Raw genomic sequence first — 17,586 nt, 5'->3', positions numbered from 1 at the left:
GAGATTTATGCAGGGCTTTGATTTACAAAGTGATTTCACACGTCATCTCATTTGATTTTCAACCTTCCCAGGAGGTGGATGGTACAAATATTACCTCCATTTTATAAATGAGGAAACAGACTGAGAAAGGGGAAGGTCATAGAGACCTCTCCCCTCCAGTCTGCTGCTTACAAATCTGTGGTCTTTTTATTCCACGGTGCTGCTGCTCCATTTCCAACATGGATGTCCCTTTCTCCTGTCCCCTCCCTGACACCAGGATGTCCTTTTCTGATCCCAAACCATGACACCCTAGTCATTCTCGCTGTCCAAAGTGCTTTATTGAGAAGAGTGGTAGAGACAGTGCTGGACTTAGATGCCTCTATTGATCTAGGACCTGACCCCCTCCATTTACTTGGCCTTGGGGTTACGGAATTTCCGCCCAGCAAAGACAGCCTTGTCTCCAAGAGCCTCCTCAATCCTAGGCAGGGAACAAAACGGCAGTGAGATGGCAATTTCCTCTTCTAGCTCTGCCTCACTTTTCCCTTGGACACCCCCAACCTCCCCTCACTCCCTTGAAGCATCGAGGTACCTCATGAGCTGGTTGTATTTGGCCAGACGCTCAGAACGGCAGGGGGCCCCGGTCTTGATCTAATATAATGAGATGTAAGAGGAAAGTTACAGAGTCAAATGGAGAAGTGCCACAATCTAGTGACTGGGGACAGATTGGGAAAGAGGAAATTCAGGGACGGGTGAGAGCCTCCAGAAGACTTGGCTCTGGTGGCCACAAGGGGTAAGGGGATATCCTGTTCCCTACCTGGCCAGTGCAGAGTCCCACCACCAGATCAGCTATGAAGGTGTCTTCTGTTTCTCCAGATCGGTGACTGACCATCACTCCCCAGCCGTTAGTCTGTGCCAGTTTGCAACTACAGAGAGAGGGGCGCAGGCTCATTACAGTGCAAAGAGCATTATGGCCTCTTGGCTCTCGAATCAGAGAACTTGGGTTCAAACTCTGCCTCTGACACCTACTATCCAGAGGACCCTGGAAAAGTCTCAATCTCCTCACAGATGAATTTCCTCATCTCTATAAAAGAGGCAGTTGGAATAGATAGCTTGAGGTCCCTTCCAGCTCTAGGTCTGTAATCCCATGATCCCTTTCAATTCATCCATCCATTTATGTTACAACCATTTTTAAAGTACTTACAATATGTTCAAAGAACTTGGTTGGGGGAGGGAGGTACTGGGGAGAGGATCATATGTACATAAAACATGTATCTGGATTCTGAATGAGGTTGAAAGAGTAATGGGGAAGAGGAGGAAATGAAGATTTTTTTACCTTGAATTTCCCTGGTAAAGCTTCTGGATAGAGGGAGATTAGACTAGGGATACACATGTAGGAGAATAACTGATTCATGGGTGAATTTCTAGAGCAGGAGGTGATTCCCACCTCCCTCCATCTTGCCCATTGGGGACTCACGCCTGGATGGATTCAGTGACAGAGCCAATCTGGTTGACTTTCAGTAACAGGCAGTTACAAGCTCGCTTTTCTACAGCCTGGGCAATGCGTTTGGGGTTAGTGACGGTGAGGTCATCCCCCACAATCTGGATGTCAACTCCAGAGAGAAATGAAGTCCAGGTGGCCCAGTCATCTTGGTCAAAGGGGTCCTCAATGGAAACCACTGTGTGGGGAATGAAGGAGATCATGGGGCGAGGGTTAAAATAAGAACGGAGAAAGGTGCTTTGATGGAAAACACCGTGAACCCGTTGTCAGGGATCCTCAATTCAAATCACAGCTCTGACCTTGTGTGTGTTCGAACAAGGGGCAAGAGCTAACCCTAACCCCAGCTCTGCTTCTTAATACAGGAGTAACCTTGGGCAAATCATTTGACCTCTCTAAGCTTGTTTCCTTTTCTATAAAAAAGGATGTTAAACTAGATGAGGCCCCTCTAACTCTAAATTTCGTGATTTTTGACCCTGTGGTTCCTCATTTGAAAATGAGTGTTGGAAGAAAAGCTCTTTGTAAGCCTTGTATCACTAGAGATATAGGACTATTATTATTAGGTGTAGCAGTAGGAGAGACCACGAGGATCAAAGAAAATACAGTAGACAGAATAAATTAGGGAGGCAAGGGAATGGGGCTCTGGAGTTCTATAAGGGGGAAGGGAGGATGGAGTCCTTGAGTCTCTCACCAGGGTAGTTCTTGATGAAGCTCTTATATAGCTCCCCCAGCTTCTCCCCAGAGATGTACCGGGCAGGATCATCAGGGGATTTGAAGTCAAGATCATATTTCCCACTTCTGTGGAACTCAGAAGCAGCAACATCCATGCCAATCACCACCTTGTCTGGGTAACCAGCTGCCTGGATGGCTGTTTTCAGTAATTCCAAGGCTGGGGAAATTAAAGGAGTGAGTAATACCCCAGTTTTCCTTCTAGCCCTTATTCCCGTTACGGACCTATCCCTTCCCTCCCTCCTCCTCATTCCACTGACTGACCTTCATTGTTCTCCAAGATGTTGGGGGCAAACCCACCCTCGTCACCTACGTTTGTGGCATCCTTTCCGTACTTGGCCTTGATGACACCCTTCAGATGGTGGTAGACTTCAGCCCCAATACGCATCGCCTCTCTGAATGATGCAGCCCCCACGGGCAGGATCATGAACTCCTGCATGGCCAACTTGTTTCCAGCATGGGATCCTCCATTGATTACATTGAAGGCCTGGGGGAAATTAAGTGGAAGGAGGTTCGGATTCTGACCACAGTGGGAGGAAGGGATTGAGATAAGACTAAGACTGTAGCATGAGGATAGACTTGAGCTATACAGGGAAGACTGGACATTAGATTCAAAAGACTTCCCTGAGGGAGGAATTCAATTTCGTGATTCAGGAGGAAACTCTAAGACCTGGTCTCTACTTTTAAATGGCAAACAGTCCCTTTGTACAAATGAGGAAAATGAAGGCTGATTCTACTTGATTCTACCTCCACCACTACATTCCCCTTTGTTTATTCCCTCTTCTCTGACCTTCACTCGCCTCTCAGCCTCATGTCTCCTCTCCCTTCATCCAGCATTCCTTTTTCAACTCAAATTCAATGATCTGCAATTTTCTTGGTGTGGGTGCATCCCTCACACAACTTCTAAAATCATCTGAAGCAGAAGACTGCTCAGAAGTCTAAAGTGGCTCACTATCCTGTTTTATAGAATATAAACTCCTTACCTTTCATTTAAGACTGTCTACCATCCCCCTTCAACATATCCCTAGCCTTATTTTACATTAATACTGCAAAATGTGATGACCAAATGGCCTCTGAAATAACTTTTTTGTAGTTTTGGGCATATGATAATTTACTCCAACTCCTTTGTTCAATCTGTATTGCAGTCAAATATCCTGGTCACCTGTTTTCCCCCTACCCCCATCTTTTAATACATTCTTTCCACATTTTTTGCCTGTTAAAATCAGGATTATAAATTTAGAGCTGGAAGGAAATCCTCTTCCCCAGAAGGTAATTCCTCTACCTTGCTCAAGTACTACCTCCTCCAAGAATGGATATATACCTGATGACACAGCTACCACTCTTTGCTGGAAGGAATAATTTTTCTGCCTTTATTACATTCTACCTTGTATTTATAGTTTATATGGCTTTCTCCTTATTATCCTGTAAAATCACTGACGACAGGATTGTGCCCCCTTTCATTTTTGTATCCCTAGTGCCTGGCACAATGCCTTGTACATAGTAGGAACTTAATAAATGCTTGTTGATTTGAAGTTAAACTCCTATTGAGATGTGAGTGATCCAGATTACACAAAGGACTTCAGGCAGTAGGATGAGATTTAAGGAAAGACATTCTTAGGCGCTTATCCTAGGAGAGGTGTGGCAAGGATAGGGGGCTGAGCTACAAAGCATCACACACAAGGAGGCTGTACTTTAGGAAGTGACCCCTGTGGGCAGTGGATTAGCATCTTGACTTCCTAAAGAGTTTTTATCCTTGAAAAAGGGGGCAACCTCTGTCTTAAGGCCAAGTTGAAAGGAATGTGATTGAGTCCTGGGGTCAAGAAAAGCTAACCGGTACTGGCAGCACAAGGTCTGGATTCCCAGCAAGGTCCGCAATGTGTCTGTAGAGGGGGACCCCCTTCTCTGCTGCTCCTGCCTTACACACAGCCAGAGACACACCCAGGATGGCATTGGCCCCAAACTTGGCTGTAAAGAAACCAATGATGTGAGATACTTCTTCACTTAGAGTGAGAACCTTCTCCCCTCCAGCCCCCTCTCCCACTGGGAATGGGGTTATTCTCTGGTCCCCTCTCCCTGGAAACCCCCTCACTTACATTTGTTCTCTGTCCCATCAAGTTCAATCATGAATTTATCAACTTTTTCTTGATCCACAACACTAAATTTCTGGATGAGGGAAGACAAAAAATGAAGGCACATGAGAGACTGATTGTGGCTGAATCATCTCACAGAAACAAGAGGCTCAGGTCATAATTAATGGCCATGGGGAGTGGAGGGTGAAAAGGGGGAAAGTACCAGGAGCAGGGGAGAGGGGATAGATTTGAGGGATTTCTGGCAGCTCCCTTGACTATTACCTTCTCCAGTAAAGCAGGGGCCAAAGTCTTATTGATGTGTTCCACAGCCTTCAGCACCCCTAGGGAAGAGAGCAGAGGTTGGGGACCAACAAGTTCTGACTTCCTACACTAAAGAGATGCCAGGTTCACAGTCACTCTCCATCTATGGGTACAATACTCTGCCTACCCTCCCACTTCTCCCCAAACAAATACATTCTCTTTAAAGTGATATCTCACCTTTCCCCAGGTATCTGCTTTTGTCTCCATCTCTCAGCTCCAGAGCTTCATAAATGCCAGTGGAGGCCCCACTGGGTACAGCAGCTCTGAATCGGCCTGAGGAGTGAGGGGTAGAAATGAGTTAAGACTACTCCCCTCTCACAACCCAACTGGGAAGAACCCTAGGTTCCTAGGAAGCCCAAAACAGAAACCAAGGAGAAACAGACAAAGGGAGAAACAGACCTTATTCCTGAGTCCTGGGGGCAGGAGAAGTGGTTAACTAAGTAGTCTGGTAGGAACCAGGGTTTGGGTGATTAGGGAACTCAATTTAGTTGGGCCTGGAATAGACCAGGAAGGGGTAACATGGATGTGTGGGGTGTGGAATCCAAGCAGAGCTGGGGAGGAGGGGAGAAGTCAGGAAGAGGTATGTTTGGAGACAGCATCTGAAGACATGCAGGCTTCCCTCTCACCTTTGGCTGTGTATAGATCCACCTCCACTGTGGGGTTCCCCCTAGAATCTAGGATTTCTCTTGCAAAAATCTTCTGCATTGCCATGGCTGCAGACTTTATCAGTGGGGAAGCTTTTAAAGAACCAAAAAAAAAAAACATCCCCCAAACCTCCCATGCCCTTTAAGTCTTTTCCCCAAGCCAGGAAGGCAGGTGCTAGTACTAAAAATAGCCGAGAGAAAGGTCATAGACCAGAGAGGCCCAGCTCCCTTTCCTTACTCAGAACTCCTCCCATCCCCCCCCAACTTATGCTAGAAAATCTTTTCCCTTTTAATTGCTCCCCCATCCCTTTCATCTCCCCCAACCTTCTCAGACTCTCCTCCATTTCACTCCCATTATCCTGCCACCTTATCCATTTTGTTACCTCCAGTCCCCTAGTACCACACCTCTGTTGTAATCTACTCTGTTCCCCACACTTCTCCCAATTCCCTTAGTTCTCCCATCTCCTTTTTCTTCCTCTCCCCCGTCTTGTTCCTCTCTCTCCATCCTAACCCCCCCCCTTACTCTACTCCCCATGTTCCTCCCCATCCTTCTCACACCCTATCTCTACCATACCATACCATACCATCTCCCTTTCTTCTTTGTCCCATCCTCCTCAAATCCTTGTGGTCTTTCACACCTCTAGCTTCTACTCCATCCTCTCCCCCATTCAGCTTTCTCTCCACCCCCTCCAAACTTCTCATTCTCTAATCTCTCCCCAACCTATAGCTATGAGTTAAAACTTAGTGTAGGGTTAGGGGAAAGAACCCATCCCTGCCCCTGCCCTACCCCTCTAGAGTCGGGCCTGAGAGGTCTCACCACAGCTGGAGTTCCTTGGACAAGGTCTGGGGGTATGGACTGCTGCTCGGACAGTGTCAGGCTATCACTCCTAAGTCTGGCATTTATTACTGACCCCGCCCCTCTGTCCAGCCCCTCCCCTGCCCCCCTCCCCAGCTCAGTGACTGGTGGCCAACAGTTGCCCACCAAAGGCAAATTCATAGTCCCTAAGACACTCCTCCTCCCTACTGATACTGTGTCCTCCTCCAAAAAGTCACCCCCCCTTAATTTCACCACCCATAAAGGGGGCTCAGCTGGGGGGGGGGGCAGCTGTTAAGCCTTTCCCTTACCGATTGCCTAGGTTGAATTTCCAGCAGCAAAGGTTAAAGATGGACCTTTAGGAAAGGGCAAATGGGTAACCTGAGCCTCTACCACTTCATGCGTAGATTGCAGAGGGGTCTTGGGGGAAGGGAGGCTACACTCATCCACATACCTCCTAGTAAGGAGGCACTGTCAGCAGTGGGGCTTTGGGTCTTAAGGGGAAATTGGGAGGGATCAGGGTTTGGCTCAAGAGCCTCAGGATGAGAAACACAGGTTTCTACCACCACTTGGGTTCAAAAGATCTCTCTTCTTAGGTTTCTTAAAGCTGCTGCTCCCTCCTCCCTCCAGGATCAGTTCTCAAAGGAGAAGAGCTCTGTACCTCTTACACAGTGTACAAACTTAAACGCAGACCCTTGTGGGCCTCAGACTTTGTCTCTTTCCTTCTCTGTTTGCACCTATTCTACCTCCTGGTGTCTCCACTGGAATCTTGTCTCTGGGTCTTTGTCTGTGTTTCTCTTAGTCTCTTTTTGCTCTATTTTTTTCCTCTTCTGTTTCTTTGTAGCTGAAACTTTCTGAATGTCTTTCTCCCCCTGACTCTGTTCCTCTGTCTCCCTCTATCTCTGTCCCTTAGTATTTATGTCCATCTGAAGTTCACCAAGTGTCTTTTTCTTTTTTCCAGTGTTTGGTTCAAATAGTCTCACTGAACACCTGCCGGTGATGCTACTGGAGGAGATTCCTACATTGGGAGGCTGGGCTTAGATGACCTTTTAAGTGCTTTCCAAATTCAAGACTGAACAATTTGGAATTTACTTGTTTTGCTGTGTCTCACCAAATCTGTCTCGTTTCTTTCTATCCTGGTACATTCAAAAGAGTTCTGGATTTGTGTCAGAGGACCCGAATTTGAGTTCTGATTCTGCCATTTTTTGTGTGTAACCTTGGGCCAGTATTGTAGACCTCAGTTCCTTCATCCCTTCTGCCTCAAAAGCTATGGTCGTATACCTATGTCCATGTTTGTCAATGTTTCTCTTTGGGTCTCTGAGTATTTTTATTTCTAGTATCTTACCTGTTTCCTTTCGTCTATTTCCAAGTCTGCCTCTTATTATCTGTAAGTTTCAGAGTCTGTCTCCCTATGTTTATTTCCAAGTCTATTTGCTTCTGCCTTCCTGTCTCAGTCTTCTGTCTGTCCTAGTGCCTACCACTTCTGAATGAAACTATGAAACTTCGCAAATGTCTCTGAATTAATGTTTGCCTCCCTCTTTCATTGGGTCTTTGCTTCTGTCTCCCTTTCCGCACCATCATGTGGCCTCATGGCTACCGGTCCACGTCTCTGTCTCCAAGTCTTGTCTACTGTGCTTGAGTCCCTCATTCTATTTTTGCATCTCTGTGAGTTTGTTTCTGCTTCTGAGGCCTTAAATCTTGAGGCTCTCAGCCTCCTCAGATTTCTCTAAATGAGACTTTGACCCTGGGTTTTACTCAGTGCTCCCTCCCTCTCTCCGTAGGACAGTGAAGTGCGTTTGCAGAAGGAGAAAAGCAAACGGACCCGGCTGGGAGTTCCTAGTGTCTCCTCCCAGACGAGAGCTCTTTCTCCCCCGGCGCCGGGGAGACTCAAACTCCGTGACTCACCACCCTCCCTGGCCGGGTCTGCACCTCCAATCAGTGGGTCTGACTCACTTAGAACTCGGGATTCTCTCTCCCCACAATCCCATTTCCATCTATGCCCAAAGCCGACCTCACTTTATCTCATCAGTGCCCCTCCCTCCCCAACGCTTATCTCCCAGAATCAGGGCCTGCCCCACCCCCCAAGTTATTTTTCTGTCCCGCCCTTCGGTGAGCGCAGACGGGGCGGGGGGAGGGGGGCAGAGGTCAGGCGGTCTGGGGAGGCGAGTGCCTGCCACGAGCCCCGGAATCCGGCACCGCCCGAGGCAGGAGTCAGGGCGGCTTCGGACCGTGGGGACAGACACCTGGGTCTCCCTGGACTGCAGAGACCCGGTGGGATTCTGGAAATCAAATGAAAGCAAGCCGACCGGAAGCGGCCAAGCCCCTGGTTGAGGAGGGGGTAACGTGGGGTGGGGAGAGCTCACTCCGTCAGCCCCAGCAGCCTGGATCGTCTGGGCCCCGCCCTGCCCCGCCTCGTGCCCAGCGCGCCCGGAAGCTGGCAAACCGCTTCGTGTCCCGGCAAAAAGTTTGGAGGAAAAAAAAAAAAAGCTTCCCTGCCCTCGCTCCTCCTACGTGCTCTAGTCTGTGGTCCCATCCCCCCACCACCGTCCTCCCGCCGGTAGTTCGTCCCTCCCCGCCAGGGTCTTCCTCTTGCCTCGGCGGGCCCAGTCAGCCTCAAACCGGGTGGCAGGGGGAGGGGAGGGGAGCGGTGGAAGGCCCCGCACTATGGGTGGGGTTCCCGTCCCGCCGAAAGCGGAGGGATATTTGTCCAGAGAAACTAGAGACTGGAGAGAGCGGCGTGGGGCCTGCTTGGGTTGGGGAAGTGGCACACGTACCCCAAAGGGGCAGCGTAGGAACCTAGTAACCCTTCCTTCCCTCTGCTTTCCCCCTGCCATAAAAGAAAATAAGACTGCACTGACTGCACTGGCGGGAGAAGGGACCGGACAACCCGGGGCGAGACACGTTTCTTTCCCTACCCGGTTAAAAAAAAAATATCCGAGCATGCGTATCCCCGCGCAGGCGCAGCAGCGATCCCAATTTCCACTTCCACGAGCCCCACCCCTCTCCTGCTCGCTGGGGAGGAGACTTTTCCTTCCATCCCTGCCTGCCTCGCCCAGCCCTCCCTAAGTTCCGGCTCCTCCTGGGCCTTCGAGCGCATGCACATCCCCGCACTCCAAGCTGGGGCTGGGGTAGAAAAAGAGTGTTAAAAATTTAACCCGGTTTATGCCAGACCTTCCTAGGATTTGCGTTAATTTGGAGCTTGCGTAGTCTCCGTTTTCACCGTCCTTATCCCCTACCGGAGTTTGATTTATTCCCTAAGATGCGACTAACAGCCTAACGCTGCACTCTCACCCCCGCTCCCGCCCAGAGGTCCTTTTATTGCACTCAGCAAATTTGGCTACTGAGAAGGGGGGGATAGTTTTAAAAATTGTTATTTGCAAAGTTTTGGGTCTCAGGAGAGGGGGAGGGGGGAAGAAGAAGCGGCCCCGCCTCCCCTGTCGTTTGCAAAAAAAAAAAAAAAAAAAAAGGAGGGGGGAGGGGGGAGGAGGAGCAGCAGGACGAGCAGGAAGCAGAGCTGAAGGCAGCAGAGAGAACGGAGCTGCGAGTCCGGACAGCAGCGCGTGTTCCGAGCTCTCCGCCACCCCCTGCCCGCAGTAGCAGCAGAGCCAGACCGCCAGCGCTATGGCCGGTTGGAACGCCTACATCGACAACCTCATGGCGGACGGGACCTGTCAGGACGCGGCCATAGTCGGCTATAAGGACTCGCCCTCGGTCTGGGCCGCCGTACCCGGGAAAACCTTCGCCAATATCACGGTATATAGAAAGGGAGCAAGCTAGGGCCTGGAGGCTGTTGTGGGGAGAAAGTCCTTTTTGGGGTGCATTGGAAAACGGGAGATGCATTTGTGGGTTTGGTCGGGTTTTTTGTTTGTTTTTTTGTTATTTTAATTTAAGGGCTGGTGGGGGGATGGGGGAGTTAAGGGTTAGGAGCAGAACAGCTGGAGAGATTGGGGGCCCGAGGGTCGGTTTGGCTGAGAAATCTCGGCCAGGCTGGGCGCTAACAGGATGTGAGTGAATTTTGGTAGTTGTGGGGACACTTCGGGGCTGCGCGGAAGACGCTGGCGCCGGGGTAACGGGACAAGGGCCAGAGAAGTGGTTTCCCATCCTTCCCTCCTCTCGAAGGCCTGGCTTTCACCTATAACCACATTTTTCTTTGACTTTTTGCGCCTAGGCCTTTAAATGGATTCTCAGGTTGCATTGCAAGCCCGCCCTCCCCCTTTGACCGTTTTTCCCCCAAATTCCTGGGACTCCCGCACCGTAGTCGTTCCAGCACCACCACGGTTCTGAGGGAGGGCGTTACATCCGGGGCACAGGGCGGGGAGGGGCGCCAGCCGCCCGGTTCATCGGACACTTCCGCCTCCCCCAGGGCGGGGCGGGGTGGATGGGAGATTTCCCCCTTAACCTTTTTTTTAAGGGGATGGCGGGGCGCCCCTCCACTTCCGGTTGCATGCATACGCGCCCCCACTCGTTCCACCATTGTTCGCCCCCGGGGTGGGGGGAGGAAGAGGAGGAAGCCGAGGCTCCTGCAGCTTCTTGGTGCTTAAGGGCTACTCCTGGCCCGGCCCGGCCCTCTTCTCCCAGGGCATTGCCACTCCCAGCACCTCCTTACAAGCTTCCCCTCAGCCCCCATAGTTCCCCATGGCCCTACTCGTTTGGGGTCCTGCTGGTGCACCGTTGTTAAATTTCCGTAAAGGAATTCCTCTCCGCTTCCCCCATTCCTTTTTAATGTCTGGAGTGGGGTCGGACAAGGAAGTTTTGGGGAAGTTTAGCTGGGGGTGGGGGAATGGAATAGGGAGTCATAAAGGTCAGAGGGCTCTCTCCCCAGTGTAGCTTGCCCGGAAGTGGGGAGGGGGAGCGGAAGTTTGAAGTGGGGATTTCCGGGAGTTCAGTGGCCGGATGTGGGGTTGGTAGGGTGTGGGGGGTGTAGAGGGGAGAGAGGGGGTGCTTGAAGTTCTTTTTGATATGAGAGAGCTACCAGCTCCCTGAGATTGGCACCACTACTACTACAAAAAAAGTTTTCTGATAGCAATTGAGTTTGCGGGATGCATTGGGCTCCCACCCCTAGTTGTCATCTGGGCCCCAAACCACCAACCGATGTTCTCAGACCCAGGAATCCAGGGCCCCCACTCTGAGCTTGGCTGAGTCTTTGCCCAAATAAGGGCATAGCAGCTTTGTTCTATCCCCGGCCCCTCCTCCTCTGCTTCTGCTTTCCTGAGGGGAAAAAGCCATGTGCTTCGATATACCCCTCATCTTTCACAGACTCCCTGCTCTCCTGCCTTTCATCTTTACACTTTTATAGTGAGTTTTGGGCTGACTCGCCTAAACTTTTAGCTCTTGTGGGGAGAATGATGAGGAGGGTCCCGTTGAAGTGAATTCTTAAGGAATGATACATTTATCTGTTTAAATTCAGACCCAAACTTACTTGGAACAATTATCCACACAAGTGGGCAGGAGGAGGAATGGGGGAAGGCCACACAGTTCTTAGGTTCCTAATTTCACCCTTGTATGTGCCTCCCTTCTTCTTCCATGCTATAGCCAGCTGAAGTCGCCGTATTGGTTGGCAAAGATCGTTCGACTTTCTTCGTAAATGGGCTGACACTTGGGGGCCAGAAATGTTCAGTGATCAGGGATTCGCTGCTGCTAGATGGAGAGTACACCATGGACCTTCGTACCAAGAGCACTGGGGGTGCTCCCACCTTCAACCTCACTGTTACCATGACTGCCAAGAGTAAGTTGTGACCCTCCTCTGGTCCCGAATCTTGAAGGCAAAATGTTTAATGCAGGTGGTGTCTTTATTTAAAGGATATTGTTAGCTAAATACTGGCTAAAGTTTCACTTTCTGGTGAGGGCGCCTTTACTGATGTAGCTTTTCCACCTCTCCCATTTTTCCCCTTGCATAGCGTGCCTAAGGTGTTACACAGGAGGCTGTTGACTAAGCGGTTACAGGTGATAGAGGCTGGGAATACTGAAAAATTCCTTTTCTTCTGTCCTTAGCGCTAGTCCTGCTGATGGGGAAGGAAGGTATCCACGGGGGAATGATCAACAAGAAGTGTTATGAAATGGCTTCCCACCTTCGACGCTCTCAATACTGACCCTCTCTGCCCCCTCTTCTTCCCCAAGGCTTCTGCACCATTTCCCTCACCATTGTTTTTTTGGGCCATTCCCCCACCCACTTGTTGCTGCCAAAACTACACCTGGTGGGGGGGGGGCCAGGTTGGATGGACAGGCACCCCCCCCTTTCCTTTTGAACCTCCTTCCTGTGTGTAGTTGGGAAGATTTTTTTTTTTTTTTGAAAAAAATTTTTGTTGGTTTTTTTTTCTGGAAACTTATATTGGAATATGAATAAAAGATTCTACTAATAAAGGTGTGTGTGATGAGGACTGGGATCTGCCAAGACAGGGAGAATTCCAGAAGAGCCGGCACTGTCAGCTGTGGGTTCTAGGGAAAAGCACAACAGTTCAGGAATGTGCAGTCCTGGGAGGTCCCAGGTCTCTTAGGTGTTAGAGGTGGGGTTGGGTGCGTTTTCCCCTTTTGGAAGATTGGAGCCTCCTAGTGAGCACCAGGAAAGAAAGGCTATTAGTCATTTCAGCCTTCCTTCCTTTCCCTCCTCCATTCAAGAAAAACAACTAGGACTAGAGGTGTTTGTGGGGGAAGGGTCCTGAGAAAGACCCCACCCCTGGTCCAAAAACAAAGCAATTTTATTAACCCAACAGTGAAAATGTTTAGATGTAGAAGGGGAAGAGCCTAGCCCAGGAAATCTTCAAAGGAAGAAGGTGCCAATTCAGGTCAGGTCAGACAACAAGAGCTGAGGATGAGGAGGTGGAAGGTTCTTCAGGAAGGGTAGGGGAGAGGGTACCAAAGGAGGGTGGGAGGGTGGTAGAGGGGCCTAGAAGCGGTGTCCGCTCAGAGACTGGGTTTCCACTGTCCCCATCCTCCTCTGCTTCCTGCTCTTCCTCCTCTTCCCCAGGTTCTTGGTGAACTGGCTGCTTGCAGATTGGACAAGTCTTCCGTGTTTGGGTGAGCCAGGGATCCACACAGTGACTATGATAGGCTAGGAAACAACCAAGACAGAAATGGGTCATATAAGAAGGGAGATGAGGTAATGGCACCTTTGGGGGCAGAATATTCCTTACCATGAGCACACGGTAGTATCCTCAGCTTATCCCCATCCTCATACTCTTCCAGGCAGATGGCACAGACATCATATTCATCACCTAGTTGGGACAAGAAGGATTAAGGGCCCCTACTCAGCCTATCACAGACAGGGTTAATAACTTCTCTCTTGTCATGAGTCCCCTTCTAAGTGTTTTCTCTAACTAAATCCAACTATAGAAATTCAAGACTAAATAAGTTCCTGCCATGTGCTGCTTAAATTCAACTTAATCCAATTCGATCTACCTTACCAGCCCACCTTCCAAAACTAGCCATTTTTTTAAAAAAAAAAACATGTAAACTAGAGGCCAGGAAAGAGAAACAAAAAAGCTTTGTCCAAGGTCAAGGGTACAACTCAACGCTGGAGGAGTACAGTGGGAGAGTAAGAAGTGATGGGAACAGAGGGACCAACCCAGCTAGGGGTAGAGGTGAAGGGAAGTGGTTTGGAGGAGGGAAGATGAGCAGAAATGGGGAAGGAAGGGCCAGGCCTCAGCTCTAGCCTTATATGGACACGAGGCCTAAGGATTTTGGTTTTTCTTGCCTTTACCCCCTTTTTCCCTTTTGCCCCTTCTCTCTCTGGAGCTTTTCCTGCCTTCCATCTCTTATTTCCAGACACTGATACCCAGACCTTGGTAGTGTTTGGGCCTGTACGAAAGGTCATCCCAGAACCCTGCCTCACCCTTCTGATAGTTATGGGTGGGAATCTGTTTCAGCTGCTCTTTGCTCAGTCGGTTCCTTTGGAGCCGTTTCCGGTGCTGTATACATCGAACTACCTGGCGGGGGAGAGGAGAGACACTACCTGGCAGAAGAAAGGAGAGGAACCCACCCTGGGAGCATCAAAGAGGCTGGGCCAGTTCAATTCAGTCTTCCTCTCCCCCCATGGAGTTGGTGTGACTTCCCAAGCTATGCCTCTTTTCCCAACCCCTGGAAAAACAGACCTTGCCCAAAATTAACTCACCAGCACAGCCCCCATGGCCAGAACCAGCAGGCCCACAACCCCAGTGAAGGGGATGAGGTAATAGCCTAGAGGGAAGGTGTTGTCTGGGACCAGCAAGACTCGGGCCCTAGGAAGGGACGGTGAGAGGGGAGGGGTCAGAGCATAGCAATAAGGGGCATTCAAGGACTGGAGGAATGGGAAATGGAAGGGAAATAAAAACTCAAAGCACAAAAGCTCATATTTCTCTAATGCTGAGCGGTTTACAAAACTTCCTCACAACAAACCTGCGGCATAGGCAATAAAAGCTGCCTACTCATATTCTGCAAATGAGGAAACAGGCTCCGAGGGACCTGCTACAGTCCTAAAGCTTAGGAAATGGAAGAGCAAGGACTCAAACTCAAGAGTCCTGTGCCCTCCCCGCCAGAGCTTCGGGACTCTGCGACATGGTATGTTAGACTGAGATAAAAGAATAATGGGGGGGGGGGGTGGCACAAGGTGGAGAGGAAAATAGTGAATGAAAAGATCCAGGGTGGGGAAAGGGGATTAGGAACACACCAGACAGGAATCAGGGCTGAGAAAAGGAAGACACATCATACCCCTTGTCGTAGACAAAGAGGGAGCGCAGGTACTCTGAGCTTGTCTCTCCCACAAACACTGAGGGGATCCAGATCTGCTGCTGAATTTCCTCTGTAGGAATGGGACTGTCACACCAGGGACCCCGGCATCCCCACCTCCTTTCACCTCCCCTTGCCCCTCCTCAAGGACTCAGGTGCTCAGGTGCCCCAACTCTTACCACTATTCCACACCATGTTCAAAAGTTCATTGGAATTCACATTGTAGACCACAGCTGCTCTGTACCCAGCCTTCTGGGCATTCAGAACCTGAGAGAATGAAGGGGCGTCAGAGTAACCATTACCCAGTCACTCCAGACCCTTCCACCATCCCCATTCCCATTCCCCACCTTGAGATCAAAGTTGCAGTCAAATCTCCGAAGCAGGGCGATAAAGGCAGAACCATTGGTAGGAGCAAGAGGTGGAGGGTTAATAGGACTACAGGCATTGGCAGGATGAGCCTCCACTAGGAATCCCTGGGGGTGGGAATAAGATTAGGTGCTCCTCCTGCCCAGATGGATCCACATATCTCTACCCTCTATCTCCTCCAGGCAGCTAGAGACCCAACTTAACTTGAAACATCCAGTTCTAAACAAAAGTTCCTTTGGAATAATGATCCCAAACTCTCTGGTAAGATTCCTCCACACTTGAGTACCCTCTCCCCCGGTAACTACTTTCATCCTCCACTTTTTTCTCTAGTGTATGCTGCCCTCCATACTTCATATCCACCTGACTCCAAGCTTTTGCTCAGGATACCTACCTCTGTATCTCAACCCTACCCTATTTACTCTCCTAGGAAATGATCCTTAAACTTGATTATAAACTCTCTTCCTTTTCCCAAGTTCAAACCATCAATTTCTCCAATCTAGCACCCATTAAATATATGCTGCCATATAGTTCTGGCTATAAAATGTGGAAAAGCACCCTCTTGATCATCTGGTCCAGGGCTTAATTTGTGTCATGGACCCCTTTTAAAGTCTGCTGAAGCCTTCTCAGAACAATGTTTTTAAGTCATCAAATGAAATAAAAAGGATTCGATTGTACTTGAAGTCATCAAAATAGTAAAAAAAAAAAAAAAAGTTCACCAACCCCAAGACCCCCTGACCTAATCTAACCCTTTCACTTTACAGAGAACAAAAGTGATTTGCCCAAAGTCACAGAGATACAAAGTTACAAATTCAGGTTTCCAAACAAGGTCTTCTCACTACAGCTGCAGTCCTCTTCCCATTGTATCACTAAGCTCACTGTTCACCTAGCCCTTCTTGCCCCCTGGATCCAAGCTTCTAGAGGATAAGCAACTTACCAGGAGCCCTTCTTGGCTCAGGGAAGCCCCAAAAAGGGCAGGAAGGTCTGCAAAGTCCATGCTGGCATTGTGGTCGGAGGTCTGGGAACATAAGACTCACTGCTCTCCTTCATTCCCACTGAAACCCTACCCCCTCCCTTCCTCTCCCTGCTCCAATCCTAATATTGGATACACATAATTTAGAACTGGAAAGGGAATTGGTGCAAACTTCTCATGTAGCAAATGAAGAAACTTGAGGCCCAAAGACGGGCAGTGATTAAACAAAGGTAGTAACTGAGGGAGAATTCAGGTCCTTTGGCTCCCAATCTAGTACTCTAACACCCATGGAGTAAGAAAAGGTTGGGGATCCGCGTTTCATAGGGAACCTGTTGTCCTAAGCTCAGCTCACCCTGGGCCCAGGTCCCCAGACTCACGGCTCGGATGAGCCCCCAAGTGGGGGTGATCCCCCATAGCACGGCGGCCATTAGCACAGGGAACGGGAAGGCCTCAGGACGCATGGTAGCAGCAGCAGCCGCAGGTTGGGGAGGACGGAGTCCTGTAGCCAAACAGAGAATGGAGTTCTGTTGTAGTGCCCCAAGCCCACCCCCCAAACTCCAAGTATATCCCACCCCGGCCTAGTAATCTAATCTTTCACCCAGTCCGAACTCCCCGTGGTACTGGGGCGTGGGGGAGGAGAGATGACAGTTCTGAACCAGGTGGGACAGTAGGAGTCTCTAGGTCCACTCAAATTTTGTAGTTGGTGGGTAAAAGGGGGGAACCCAAATGAAAGGAGGAACTTCCGGTAAAGGAGAGAAGCGACAACGAGCACTTCCGGAGCTGCAGGGCACCCCTCCTCCCCGGACCTTATCCCCTAAAAGGGACTTCCGGCCCCCAACACCTGGGCCCGGGGGACATCAAAACCGGGCCAGCGGGTTAAAGCAGAGGATGAGGGCGACCGGGATAGCTACAGATGTGGAGGATGCCTAGATGCCCAAAGAAACCTCCTGCAAAATCCTTCCCATCCTGCTAGGAAGATTTCCACTCCCGCTGCCCCCGGGGATTCCCAGTTTACAAACCTCTACTCCCTCCCAGGGCTGCTGGCTCCGCCGCCGCTACCTCAGGTTCATTTAAGTCTCGCGAGAGCTTTCTCACTTCCCCAGTCCTCCAAACACTAAAGTGAAATGTCGCGAGAGTCTTCCTGGTCACTCCCCGGCTTACTGGATCTCACGAGATTTCCCCCGCTTTCTCTGCTTCCCCGGGGCCTCCGTACTAATAATGCCTGTGTTCTATGGACCACACGTTTGTTTCAGTTCACCCAGCTCTCTATTTACGCCCTGATTCAAGAACCTCAAGCCCACTCCCACTCCCAACAATATTCTCTAAGCTCCGCCTCCATTCCTGTGTTTCACTACTCCAGCTCCATCCTCTTCCTGGTGGCCTCTTTGTGCGCCTGCGTGCCAGCCTCCAGCCGAAGCGGGGTGGGGCTGGCCCCGGCCCTGGGGAGAAGGCGGGGCTGCCCGGGTTTGTAGAGAGCGGGCGGGAAGAGTGAGAGCAAG

At 50.1% G+C, this 17,586-nt stretch overlaps 3 protein-coding genes across 7 annotated transcripts; 1 reads left to right on the top strand and 2 right to left on the bottom strand.

Annotated features, from left to right (window-relative positions):
- Nucleotides 1-298: 298 nt before the first annotated feature.
- Nucleotides 299-9,014, bottom strand: ENO3 (enolase 3). 5 transcript variants are annotated; one of them, XM_036766421.1, is made up of 12 exons: nt 8,967-9,014; nt 5,220-5,313; nt 4,771-4,866; nt 4,555-4,613; nt 4,297-4,366; nt 4,035-4,168; nt 2,468-2,690; nt 2,166-2,363; nt 1,454-1,655; nt 794-902; nt 569-627; nt 299-457 (listed from the first exon to the last, which is right to left on the bottom strand). In XM_036766421.1, the coding sequence occupies exons 1-12, from the start codon at nt 8,991-8,993 to the stop codon at nt 388-390; spliced, it is 1,341 nt and encodes a 446-aa protein (XP_036622316.1). In that variant the 5' UTR covers nt 8,994-9,014; the 3' UTR covers nt 299-387. The 5 variants fall into 5 exon arrangements, with proteins under 5 accessions (XP_036622316.1, XP_036622319.1, XP_036622315.1 ...); XM_036766424.1 differs by lacking the exon at nt 8,967-9,014 and adding an exon at nt 6,363-6,405; XM_036766420.1 differs by lacking the exon at nt 8,967-9,014 and adding an exon at nt 6,055-6,370.
- A 506-nt stretch (nt 9,015-9,520) lies between these two features.
- Nucleotides 9,521-12,336, top strand: PFN1 (profilin 1). The gene is made up of 3 exons (XM_036766003.1): nt 9,521-9,804; nt 11,584-11,776; nt 12,043-12,336. The coding sequence occupies exons 1-3, from the start codon at nt 9,673-9,675 to the stop codon at nt 12,138-12,140; spliced, it is 423 nt and encodes a 140-aa protein (XP_036621898.1). The 5' UTR covers nt 9,521-9,672; the 3' UTR covers nt 12,141-12,336.
- Nucleotides 12,337-12,681: 345 nt separating this feature from the next.
- RNF167 (ring finger protein 167) lies at nt 12,682-17,493 on the bottom strand. Its single transcript, XM_036769155.1, has 10 exons — nt 17,107-17,493; nt 16,465-16,586; nt 16,052-16,132; nt 15,099-15,224; nt 14,931-15,018; nt 14,734-14,824; nt 14,159-14,264; nt 13,880-13,973; nt 13,182-13,262; nt 12,682-13,099 (listed from the first exon to the last, which is right to left on the bottom strand). Exons 2-10 carry the CDS (start codon nt 16,546-16,548, stop codon nt 12,840-12,842), a joined length of 1,011 nt encoding a protein of 336 aa, XP_036625050.1. The 5' UTR covers nt 16,549-16,586; nt 17,107-17,493; the 3' UTR covers nt 12,682-12,839.
- Between the last annotated feature and the right edge of the window lie 93 nt (nt 17,494-17,586).

This window comes from Trichosurus vulpecula, chromosome 7 (genome assembly GCF_011100635.1).
Source record: "Trichosurus vulpecula isolate mTriVul1 chromosome 7, mTriVul1.pri, whole genome shotgun sequence".
NCBI lineage: Eukaryota > Metazoa > Chordata > Mammalia > Diprotodontia > Phalangeridae > Trichosurus > Trichosurus vulpecula.
This window is presented reverse-complemented; position numbering and strand designations above follow the sequence as displayed.

Bases quoted from the DNA above. Each gene is read 5' to 3' on its own strand.
- PFN1 (XM_036766003.1), top strand. From the start codon at position 9,673: ATGGCCGGTTGGAACGCCTACATCGACAACCTCATGGCGGACGGGACC. The intron at 9,805-11,583 runs GTATATAGAAAG...TCCATGCTATAG, and splicing joins AAACCTTCGCCAATATCACG to CCAGCTGAAGTCGCCGTATT. The intron at 11,777-12,042 runs GTAAGTTGTGAC...TTCTGTCCTTAG, and splicing joins TGTTACCATGACTGCCAAGA to CGCTAGTCCTGCTGATGGGG.
- ENO3 (XM_036766420.1), bottom strand. From the start codon at position 6,234: ATGAATTTGCCTTTGGTGGGCAACTGTTGGCCACCAGTCACTGAGCTG. The intron at 5,314-6,054 runs GTGAGACCTCTC...CCACTGATAAAG, and splicing joins TCCAAGGAACTCCAGCTGTG to TCTGCAGCCATGGCAATGCA. The intron at 2,691-4,034 runs GTTAGCTTTTCT...AATTTCCCCCAG, and splicing joins ACCTTGTGCTGCCAGTACCG to GCCTTCAATGTAATCAATGG.
- RNF167 (XM_036769155.1), bottom strand. From the start codon at position 16,548: ATGCGTCCTGAGGCCTTCCCGTTCCCTGTGCTAATGGCCGCCGTGCTA. The intron at 15,019-15,098 runs GTGGGGAATGGG...TCATTCTCTCAG, and splicing joins ACTGCAACTTTGATCTCAAG to GTTCTGAATGCCCAGAAGGC. The intron at 13,100-13,181 runs GTAAGGAATATT...GTTGTTTCCTAG, and splicing joins GATACTACCGTGTGCTCATG to CCTATCATAGTCACTGTGTG.